Genomic DNA, 11,304 nt, shown 5'->3' on the forward strand with positions numbered 1-11,304 from the left:
CACTCTTAATGTTTTTTTTTGTCATTCATTCATTCATACAAATGTGAACACACCCTAAGAACCTTAAAAATAAGGGCGATTTCAAAACCTTTTGAAAGTGTCACACTTCCTGCTGTCAGTTGATGGCACTATGACTTTGACTCACAATAGTCACATCCATGTGATCCGCCTCGAACAACGACAACGAACACACAGATGAAGTTTCATCAAAATCAGTAAATGTAGTCAGAAGTTATATGTACTGTTTTATAATAAACTGAACGCTACACCTGCTAGCATTTCTCTTGTAAACATTTGTGAATCTGTCTTTAGTGCTTGGGAGAATTGTTCTACCTGGCTGATAACGCGGCGCGATATGGCAAGTATCAACTATATGGGGTGGCTGCAGACCTGGAGCCGGTAGATATATGCATAGATATCATATAATAAAGGCTAGATGTCTCGTCCGCGCTGCTGGCCAATGGAGGTCGACGTCCGCACACGGCGGCCATCTTGCCACAGGGAGCTCGCTCACTCGTAACATGGTGCATGTACTTTTAAATAACCATAACTTGCTCAATTTTCTACCGATTTTCAAACGGTTTGGTTTGTTATAAACGTCAGAGATGTCGTTATGACACTGCATACATATGAATAATTATAACAATGGACTTCCATATGAAAGAATTATAGCCACGTTAATAACGTTTGTAAGAAACCAAACCGTTTGTAAATCCGTCAAGATTTCAGTGAAATAAGAGGATTTGTGTGTGTGTGCTGATCACTCACCTTAATTCACAGCTTCCCTGTGGCAAGATGGCCGCCGGTGATGCTGGAAGTGACTCCGCCTTAAGACATCTAGCTTTATATGGATATCTATGGATATACGCCCCTGGCAGTTTTACGCCCCTGTTGTTCCTGATGCGTCCAGTAGGAGGAGAAGGAAATATGGTGAAATAACACTATATGGGGAGGCTGCAGACCTATGACCTACTGTAGAATTTATTATTTATTTTTATTTATAAACTGTTTTTATATACAGGAGACTGACTGATATATGTTGTTGTGAATTTATATAAAGTTACATTTAGGTATTTAGTTACATTTAGGTTAATTTTCTGGCAGTCTTACAGCCTTTCAAGTGGGCCACAAAGTTGTGACGTCGGATTTTTATTGAGGAACAATATACACAATGATAGTATAATTATGACACACAACCTAGACCACACCGGTGGATTGTATAATCTGAAAGAAAAAAGAAAAACAAAACAAAAATCACTCATTTTCTTGCATTCCTACTTCATGTGATCAGCTTAATGTTTCAGAGAAAGACTCAGCACAACTTATTTGTTAAACTTATATGCAACGTGCCCTGACAATGTTGACATTGCTTTATTTGAGTAATACTAAAACATCAATCATGCATCCATTTAACATTAACATTCATTACAACATTTTTAGAAAAAAAACCTATCATAAATGATGCTACTTTCATGGTCGACTGCCCTAGAAAAGTGAAGCTGAAGATGAGTTTGTACTTTATTTTTCTTTGAGGGCTTGAAAAAATCAGAAGTACAGAAAGGACAGTGAAATAGCAGGAGGTGCATCTGTTAAGCACAGGTAAGTTGCAACCTCTCTGTATAGATGTTATTTCTTCCCCTGAAGAGAGAATACAATCTATGTTTGGAGAGAGAAAAAAGAGATGTGTGTTTTTAGTTTATACAAGTTTAGAGAGAGAGATTTTAATTTTCTTAAAGGTAGGGTAGGTCAGAATTGTCTAAAAAAACTTTTATTCAAATTTGTTTAAACTGTCTTTATATACCAATACATAATTAAAATGCAAGTACTCTGAAATAGAGAGTATAAAAAATTGAGTGACTCTAGTGTATTTAATCTTCAATAAACACAGCTCATTAATTCCATTCACTCCCACCCAGGCCCGGTTCTAGAACCAAATCACTGAGGGTGCTTCTGAATATAGTGAGGGTGCTGCTTACATAATCGTAGGAAATAGCTCAAGACTGTCATCAGTCTGAAACATAGTATCTCAAAATTGGGGATGTTGTATACAACAATACTACTGTAATTGCTGTTATGTTAAACAATATACGATCTGGCAGTAAATTATAGAATAGCATGTAAACAAGCAGCCATCTTCACTTTGCAAAACATTAAAACATGCCACACATAGCCTACCTACACTGTGCAATACCTATTTTTTTACAGTCTATGGGTAATACCCTTGTTGTAACCGGCTTCAACTTCAATTGAACACTCCTAGAATGGCCAAAAGTCACTGCCTTACACACGTCTCTCTCCATGACGGTGAGAGACACATTTTTACATAACAAGGCAGAAAATGTACCATGAACATCCAACCTAACTTGAACATAAACACACGTAACTTTACTAACACAAACCCCAACCATATTGCTGTAATAACGCATAAATCAACTCCCAACAAACAATTACCCATAATGCACTAGCGCTGACTGCCGGGTCTGTACAATATGACAACCATGACAACACATCAACACCCAATCAGTCATTCATTGTTAGCGTTATGCATAAACATATTGATAAAGCACTGCAGCAGTAACGTTATTACACCAAGGTATTGCTGCTATATTCTTTATGACAACTCCAATAACAACGACAAGCAGTTCAAAACAATTGACAGCAAAAGACCAAGAAGCTGCGCTAGCTTAACGTTACACAACACACATAACGTTACACAAAATACTTATTGAGCATGCTACAATTATTAATAATAATGCTTACAGGTTGTGATTCGGAGGAGGAGGAAGAAGCTAATCCAAATATATTCAGTACTGTAACCTTCCTTCAAACGGCTTGCTTGAGCCATTTTCTTATGTCCATGATGATTAAAAATGGACACTTATTTTTACGTTACCTAAAGCCCCGTCTCAGAAAGTCAGCTAACAAAATTTCTGAGCGGGAAGCACGCACGCAAGCAAAGTGGGCAATTAAAGAGACAGCTTCACCTTTTGCGTATCGCGATCACGAAAGGACAACTACAATGCATTAAACATGAAAGCATAACGAAATAATTTATTTAATATATATATATTTGTTTAATTTTATTAATTTATTTATTTTGTGTAGGCTATCCTATTATAGGCAAGAGTGTGAAATCCGTCTGTGTTTTATTTTCGGCAAAATCTCGTTTATGTGTGCTATTAATAATTTTTCATCTGAGGGTGCTTTCACTTTTATTTGAGGGTGCTTAGCACCCTCAAGCACCCCCGTAGAACCGGGCCTGCTCCCACCTAAAAATGGGTGCGCGACTGCGCGCACGTGGGCAGAGCCAGTAATAGCAGCGGTAGTCATGGCGACGGAGAGTGACAGTCGCGCAAGCCAATCACTTGTTTCGTCCCGGTAGGAATTAATGAGCTGTGTTTTTTGAAGATTAAATAGACTATAGTCACTCAATTTTTATACTCTCTTTTTCAAAGTACTTACATTTTAATTATGTATTGGTATATAAAGACAGTTTAAGCCAATTTGAAAAAAAGTTCTTTAGACAATTCTTACCTACCCAACCTTTAAGTACCTAAAGCAAACACACACCTTTATGAGATACAAGTTAAAAAGAACTAAAGAGAGTATGATAAAACACACATTAAGTGCACATACATTTGTCCAGATCAGTAAGCTATTTTAAGAAAACTGTATATTAAGATATACATTAGAAGAAAAAAATTCACACATTTCCAATATCCACTAATGTTGTTCCAGAAACCATGTGGAGTATGCTTAAATGCAAGGAGTAAACAGGGTCTTACCAGAAGAAGCCATGTCACACAAGCTAAAGACAGACAAGAAGATAAAAATAAAAATTTAATTAATTTTAAAAGTGAGTGAGACAGAGCAGGTATAGAGAAGACTAGGGGCAGCCTAACCTCTCTCGAAATAAATTATAGACCCATCTTTTGAATTGATATTGCATCAATCGTTTATAAATAATAAATGTTGCATCAATACAATACAATCAACAACAATAACTTTAGCAGATTATTTAACATGCCTCAATTCGTATCGCTTCAAGAAGTTCTGCTGCTATCATAGACCGTAAAGCCTGTTTTATACTTCTGCGTCGAACTGCCGCCGTAGCTACGTCGTAGGCTGTGTGTAGCGCGCGTACCCTACGGCGTACCCTGACGTGCACCTCTCCAAAAATGTAACAACGCGTCAATTCTACGCGGACGCAAGCGCTGTGATTGGTCTGCCAGAACCCCTCCCTCGGGGTTTCACATGCTCCCTAGGTGCGCGTCAACGCGGACAACGACGCAGAAGTATAAATGAAAATCAACACGTTGCCTACGGCGTAGAGGCTTCGGCGTAGTTCCGACACAGAAGTATAAAACAGGCTTGAGGCTGCTAGGTCTGCTGCTATCATATAATAACTTGCTCAATTTTCTACCGATTTTCAAATGGTTTGGTTTGTTATAAACGTCAGAGATGTAGTTATGACACTGCACACATACACTGCATACATATGAATAATTATAGCATACATGTTCAAGCATTCGGAATTATAGCCCGTTATGGGAAAGTTGCCCTCCGCAATACGGCGGCGCCGTTGACGTAAGATCCAGCGGCCAATAGGGCGCCTGGTGACGTATGCGCTCGGGCGCAATGGAGGTGACGTATCTCCGCTCTTGAGTGGAGCTCTATACCATATGCTCCATACGACCCGCAAGTCTGCAGGCAGCCCCTATTGGTTTTTTGTCGGATACCACGTATTATCCAGGCATCAACGATAGATAGCTACCAATACCGATAGTCTCTCTTTTAGTCAAATCTCTTTTGATTTGATTTTTGATTTAAGTTTTTGCAATTCTGGGATTAAAACAGGTAATTATAACCATTTAAGTAGGCTAAGATTATATTTGAAAGCCTTAATTTTAACTGACAGACTGTTTTTAAAGCATTTAGGCTATCAGCAATTGCAGATTTATCTTTTAGATCTTTTAGACCTATCTTTTAGCAACTTTTAATTTGAACATACAAATAGCCTAGGCTATCATACAAACCAGTTTATTAAATGTCACATTTTCATTCGTGGCTATTATTAATATTGTAACAAATTAATTTATAATTTAAGTGAGGATCTTTCGTTAAGTAAGGACCCATCACCGAAAGTAGCCTATCGATTCTTCGAGATCGGTCCACCCATCCCCGAGTATCATTTTCATGAAAACATGGGGGGGAGGATGTGCTATGTGTAAATATGTTTTAAATATGTAGCTCTAACAAGTGGTTACACAAAGTGCAAAATCTTAAACAGACTGTACACAAAGTGCAAAATCCTAAACAGACTGTAAAACATGAAACATTAACAATGTAATTAAAGCAAGAAAATAACATATTTAACACCAGGGGAAAAAAAAGTAATCGGAGTGTCTAATTACTCCAAGTACAAATTTCCTGTAATGTTGGTTGAAACTATTTACACTAACTCCGCCCATCAATATCACGTTTTGAATATTACATTTTGCATATAAGGTGCACAGCAGATACTTTTGGACACGATCGACCCGAGTTCGAATCCACCTTTAGCCGAACTCGTTCTTCTACCTTTTTCCATCGCATATCAGATTGGAAAGGCATTTATTGTGAATAAATATGAAGAAAATATGTAAAAAATATAATTAAAGTTGTTATTTAATACTAAAGTGTATATCGGATAGGGTTATGGGTAGGTGTGGTGAGGAATTAATGTCCCAATAAGGCGACATATTGAGTGTAAATATCATTTACACTCAATATGTTATTATTGCTTACTGTTTTATAATGTACTAAAATACTGAGTTGCAAATATTATCTAACTACTATTTACACTTATTGCAAAGAAAATACTGCTATTTTTACAGTGTGTAAATATAATCTATAGCCTAGTGTAAATTACACTTAGTGTAAATAGCATCTATTGCTTATGCAAATAGCTGCTGCCAAAAATAATAGGATACTTCAGTGTGTACTCCAATGGCATTATTTCAGGTTAAGGACAGTTTCATGTTTATACATTTTCAAAATGTTTATACATTTTATAAAACTAATTATTTTATTTTTTATTTTTCATTGACAATCAGAGTAAAATTTACTGAGATTAATGCATATGGCATGACAACATATTGACAGACTTTAAAGATTTTCATCTAAACACAAAAACGGACTAAAAACTATGTAAAGATTAACTCTGTGTCTATTATCAATGTAAATAAATAAGAAAATAAGTAATAATGCTACCCAGTAACCTGAATTTCAAGTGTTTAACATCTTTTGGCAGATTGTAATGAGTATTTGAAGATCCATGGCATTCCAGCTCCAGGTAGTTTCGGTTCCAGTTCCAGTTCCAGTAGGACCTAGAAAAACAGACCCCCTAATAAAATGTATCATAGATAACAAGGCAGAGAGACTTCAGAAATTATTAAAAGACAGAGATATTAATGGTTTGTACTCTTCTGAAGTCTGGAATGATGATGTTACACCATTGACAGCAGCAGTTATATGCAGAAATGAAGAAATCTGCTCTTATCTTCTTGAAGAGTCGGCTGATCCTAACATACCCTCAACAAATGGACAAACACCTCTACATTATGCTACTTTAACAACTGGAGTTCCATTGAGTATTGTGAAAAGATTACTTGCAGCAAAAGCTAACCCAAATGGATATGGATTACACATTTTTACTCCATTTCAACGTGCTGTTGATCATGAACGTGAAGACATTGTGAAAGCACTTATAAAGGCTGGAGTTTCACCCGGAAGGAACTATGGGGTAAATCCAGAACTTGATAAAAAAGTGGAGAGAATGATTAATCGACTGTATTCACAGGGTGAAGTGTCTGACAAAGTACGTATATCTTTCTCTTTTCATAGTGCTGTACGAACGAAAAAACAGACAGAAGTTTACAGAGACTTTAAGGAACATTTCTTTGAAGAGGATCCTTTTGATAATTTGATTTATTTTGAGCTCTACTTTGGTGTCTTTGGTCCAAGTGCAGAGCAGTATCGTCAGACCGCCATCAAGTGGTTAAAAGACACAAAGAGTGCAGACAGATACATTGAGGGACTCATCAAGCGCTTCCCAAGAATCCCTCAGGAAAACTGGCAGAGTGCACTGAACTGCTTAAATGCTGCTTTATGTGTCAGTGAAAGCATCTCTCCTCAGGTATTCAGTGAGCTTGTGTCAGTTCTTACAAACAGTCTTCAGCGCTTTGGAAATGCACAAGGGGAAATAGTGAATCATCTGGTACTAAAGATAATCAATGTCATGATGCAGAAGACGTCTGAGCAGAAACTACAGAGTACAAACAATTCTGTCTATGAGAAGTTATGCAAAAGTCTATTGCCTCTCACACGTCCTGATTATTCAAGTCTAATTGGAATGTTGACATATGGACTGTTTGCCAATATAAATGACTTTGCTCCTGAAGTTGTTGTATTATGTGAATTGTCTCCTATCCCAGAGATGATACTTATAAAAGCAGAGACAGAGATGGATGAAGTCATGAAAAAAAAGCTGCATAGGTTTGATGAATCACTGAGACATCCAGCAGGTTCAAGTGCAGTGGACAATTTATGTGAGGAGACTGCTGCTCTATCAACAAGCAGAAAGAAGAAAAAGAGGAAGAAAAAGAAGAAAAAAATCCAGCAAGAAGTGGGATCACAAGAATCTGAGCTGCAAGATAAAGAGGAACCGTATCCAGACACTGTAGTGAAATCCATTGAGGAATCAAACTCAAGTGTGCAGACGTTCACACCGCCTGCTGAGAATTCAAATTTCTCAAAAAGGTGGGTTCAGATCAGCTGTCGTTGGAGGTCAAAGCTTGAGAAGCTAGCTAACATGGATATTAGCAATAAAAATAGGCTGGGAAACCTTACTCTTGTTCGTAGTGATGAATTTCAGATCGCTAAAGGAAGTGATGGAACAGAAGTTTTCCTTGGACTGAGGGATGACGGCACAGAAGTGGCTGTGAAACGAATGATTAAGTCTAATTACCAAGTTCTCAGGAATGAGGAGGAATTTCTACGACTTCCACAGCTTGATAGTCCTTCCATTGTGCGATATGTGGACTTTGCAGAAGATGAGGATTTTGGATACCTTGTACTTCAGCTTTGTGAGTACACACTGGATGAATATATCCAAGATCATTTATCAGATGAAACCACTGAGAGAAGTTTGGTTCTGAAGAAGCTGGTGAAGGAAGTTCTCTGCAGCTTACAGGTTTTACACCAACCACAGACCAAAGTGCTTCATCGGGACATCAAACCCCAGAATGTTCTGATTGGTAGGACTTAAACCTGATTAATTAAATTAATCTGATATTTTTTCTGCCACTAATTTGAAACTTCTGTTTGTAATAGACATAAATGGAAAAGCTAGATTGGCAGATTTTGGCATTAGTCGTCGATTGAACCTAAGCCAAACAACTTTACGAACAAGCATTGCTGGAACTAGATGCTGGAAGGCAAAGGAGACCTTAGATGAAGAGGTCAACATTGGGTACAAGAGGAGCTCCGACATTCAGGTGGTCTCTCCCTTCTTTTAAATCAACAATATTGTTTTTATTTGAACTAAATTAAATAATTAAAAATATATTATTAGAAATTCAATTATTGACATAAATACACAATTACAAATACAATTATTTTAAATTGTATTTGATGAAAATTCTAAACTTAACACTGAAACCTGTTTGAAGGTTGCTGGGATGTTAGTGTACTACATTCTCTCTAGAGGACACCATCCGTTTGGTAAAGGTCCATTTTGTGAAGTCAACATCCTACAAGGAAGATACTCACTGGAACATCTGGATGATGAAGTAGCGAAGGATCTCGTCGAGTGGATGATCAATGAAACTCCAGAGGAGAGACCAACAGTGGAGCAAACCCTTGCACACCCCTTCTTCTGGACTGATGAAAGGTAGAAAATTACATGGATTTGGCAATGACATTTATCAGTCTAAACAAGCCAGAAAGGTTCAGCACTACTTATAGTATTAGCTTATTATGATTTTATATTAAATGAAGAGGAAATTTCATCTACTGTAGATACTTTTTTTATCATCTGAAGAGATTGTGCTGTTTTTGAATCCTGTCAGGAGAATGGAGTATTTGAAAAAAGTGGGGAACCAGAATGAGACCGAAAACTGTCGTAATGTTGATGAGGAGCTCCTTCATGCCATTGAAGAATACACTGAGGGGAAAAGCTTTTCTGAATGGAAAACTAAAGTGAGTCTAACTTAACTTTTAGTAACAACTTAAAGAATCTGATTTCATGTCTTCAAGATTTTCCTTGTTACAAATCATTTGAATGTAGTTCATGGCCTTTAATAAAAGTAATAAAATAAAAGTAATAAAGTAAATATTTCTTTTGTCAGTTGCCGTCTGAGCTTGTCCAGAAACTGGATGGTAAGAAGAAAGTCTATCCTGAGAACACACTGGGCCTGCTGCGTTTTATACGCAACCTACACGAGCATTAGTGAGTTATATGTGACGTGAGGCACATTTGTTAAATAATTTAGTGTTATTGTGTGTCAGACCATGTTTTTTGGTGTCTCTTTTCACTACATAGTCCAGAGGACGCAGAAAGCATCAACCTGATGGATTCATTCCCTGATCTCTTTGGGAGTGTGTTCAGGTTCGCAAAGGAGAGAGGATGGAACTCCAGGGCGAGTCTGAAAAAGTTCTTCAGTTCAGTTCCACAGATTTGATTGTTGTTATTTTTACATATGTACATTGATTTTGCATCATCAATGTATTTCATGAATGAGTTTAAATAAAGACAGATGTAAGATGAGCTACTGTAAGATCTATTGTTGTACGGGAAATGAGGCCCTGACAACTGACCTTCTCATTACATTATAAAAACCTGTGACTGTAACCAGGAAAAGTTCCATAGTGTTGCTTTAATATTAATTTCAGAATTTTACTGAAACATTATTAAAATCAAAAGTAGTATTTGTTAACATTAGTTAATGCACTGACTGTGACAACATGAACAAACAATTAACAGTTGTATTATTATTAACTACAATTAACAAATAGAGTAACAAATGTGTTGCTCATGGTTAGTTCATGTTAGTTAATACATGAATAATAAACAAATCATTTCATAGTAACACTTTACAATAAGGTTAGAGTTGGACATGAACTTAAGATTTCATTTCACTAGATATATTTTCCCAAGCTAATAACACTTGCTATGGCCTTGGATAAAAATGAATTACATTGTCAGACTCAGAATGCGGCTGATATCGAGTTACACTTTTATTGTAGTTAAGCATAACTCGCATGCTGCCGCAACTTTTACAGTAGCATGGTAGGATAAATATTAGCTTGAAACTCATGACGATAATACACGATACAACACAATAATATATATTTTTTTTAATTATGTACGAGGCTGTGAGCAGACATTATCGAGTATGTCACTCACTTTGCAAAAAACAAACATAAACACTATTAGAATGCAGTTATAATGCCCCTAAAATTACAGATATAGTGGCAATGCCCCTGCATGAGCGTTTGTCTTATATAATATCTATAGTTAAGCACTCAAGCAAGAGTGCTTGTCAGGGTTATGTTTGTTTTTAGTTTGGTTTTTGATCTGTTTCCTTAATGTGTTCATGTCTGAGTTTCACTTGTTCCTTTGTTCAGTTTCCCACCTTATTTCAGTTTCCATGGTTACCATCATTAGTTCATTGGTTTCAGCTGTGTGTCATTTATTAGCTCGTTTCAGTTTTTTATTTAAGCCTCACCCTTGCCTTCACTCTTTGTCCAGTCTCTGTAATGTTGAGTTGTGTTTGCACTGCCTGTCTGCTTTTTGAGTTTGAATTAAACCTTTTAGTGTTTTTCAAGAACCTGAGTCTTCACCTTCTTTGCATACATCATTACAGTGCTGTTTTTTTCCACATGTGATATTCATTTTATACAGATCAATAAACAACAATTTAATATTGTGAATTACAATTTGTCACTCGAGGGAGACTCAAACTCAGGTGCTGTTCTTGCTACACGCCACTCTCCCACTTTACTAGATCGAGTTCTTTTATAATTTTGTCTGACCAAACCAGATAGTGTTAGGAAGATTTTAATATGAAAAGTTTTTTTCTCTCCATAATAATCGCACTAAATTATCCGGTTAAATAGACAGCTCTAATATTTACACACGTGAATCGACTTTCTCCTGCCCCAGTCTGCTGTAGGCTACTTTCTGCATGTCTTGATTGACAGATCAGCGGTCAGTATTCCATTCGCCACATATACCTTTTCCGTTTTGTCTGACTTGTCGTT

At 36.8% G+C, this 11,304-nt stretch overlaps 1 protein-coding gene and 1 long non-coding RNA gene across 3 annotated transcripts; one reads left to right on the top strand and one right to left on the bottom strand.

The window, feature by feature from the left end:
- Positions 1-1,132: 1,132 nt before the first annotated feature.
- On the bottom strand, positions 1,133-4,592 carry LOC311078526. The gene is made up of 3 exons (XR_014605195.1): positions 4,518-4,592; positions 3,786-3,808; positions 1,133-1,656 (listed from the first exon to the last, which is right to left on the bottom strand). It is a non-coding gene; the product is annotated as an uncharacterized lncRNA (long non-coding RNA).
- Positions 4,593-4,684: 92 nt separating this feature from the next.
- Positions 4,685-10,866, top strand: LOC311079642 (uncharacterized protein). Of its 2 annotated transcripts, none has more exons than XM_084109239.1 (7): positions 4,685-4,857; positions 6,293-8,297; positions 8,374-8,537; positions 8,712-8,932; positions 9,111-9,240; positions 9,390-9,490; positions 9,584-10,866. In XM_084109239.1, exons 2-7 carry the CDS (start codon positions 6,317-6,319, stop codon positions 9,720-9,722), a joined length of 2,736 nt encoding a protein of 911 aa, XP_083965365.1. In that variant the 5' UTR covers positions 4,685-4,857; positions 6,293-6,316; the 3' UTR covers positions 9,723-10,866. The 2 variants fall into 2 exon arrangements, with proteins under 2 accessions (XP_083965365.1, XP_083965366.1); XM_084109240.1 differs by lacking the exon at positions 4,685-4,857 and having other exon boundaries at positions 6,656-6,784; positions 6,886-8,297.
- The last annotated feature ends 438 nt before the right edge of the window (positions 10,867-11,304 follow it).

Source organism: Abramis brama (genome assembly GCF_963993115.1).
Source record: "Abramis brama genome assembly, chromosome: 3".
NCBI lineage: Eukaryota > Metazoa > Chordata > Actinopteri > Cypriniformes > Leuciscidae > Abramis > Abramis brama.

What these genes read in the sequence shown, in the direction of transcription:
- LOC311079642 (XM_084109239.1), top strand. Translation starts at nt 6,317, where the DNA reads ATGGCATTCCAGCTCCAGGTAGTTTCGGTTCCAGTTCCAGTTCCAGTA. An exon ending in AGAGGAGCTCCGACATTCAG is followed by an intron (nt 8,538 to 8,711) that starts GTGGTCTCTCCC and finishes ACCTGTTTGAAG; the next exon opens with GTTGCTGGGATGTTAGTGTA. An exon ending in TTCTTCTGGACTGATGAAAG is followed by an intron (nt 8,933 to 9,110) that starts GTAGAAAATTAC and finishes GAATCCTGTCAG; the next exon opens with GAGAATGGAGTATTTGAAAA.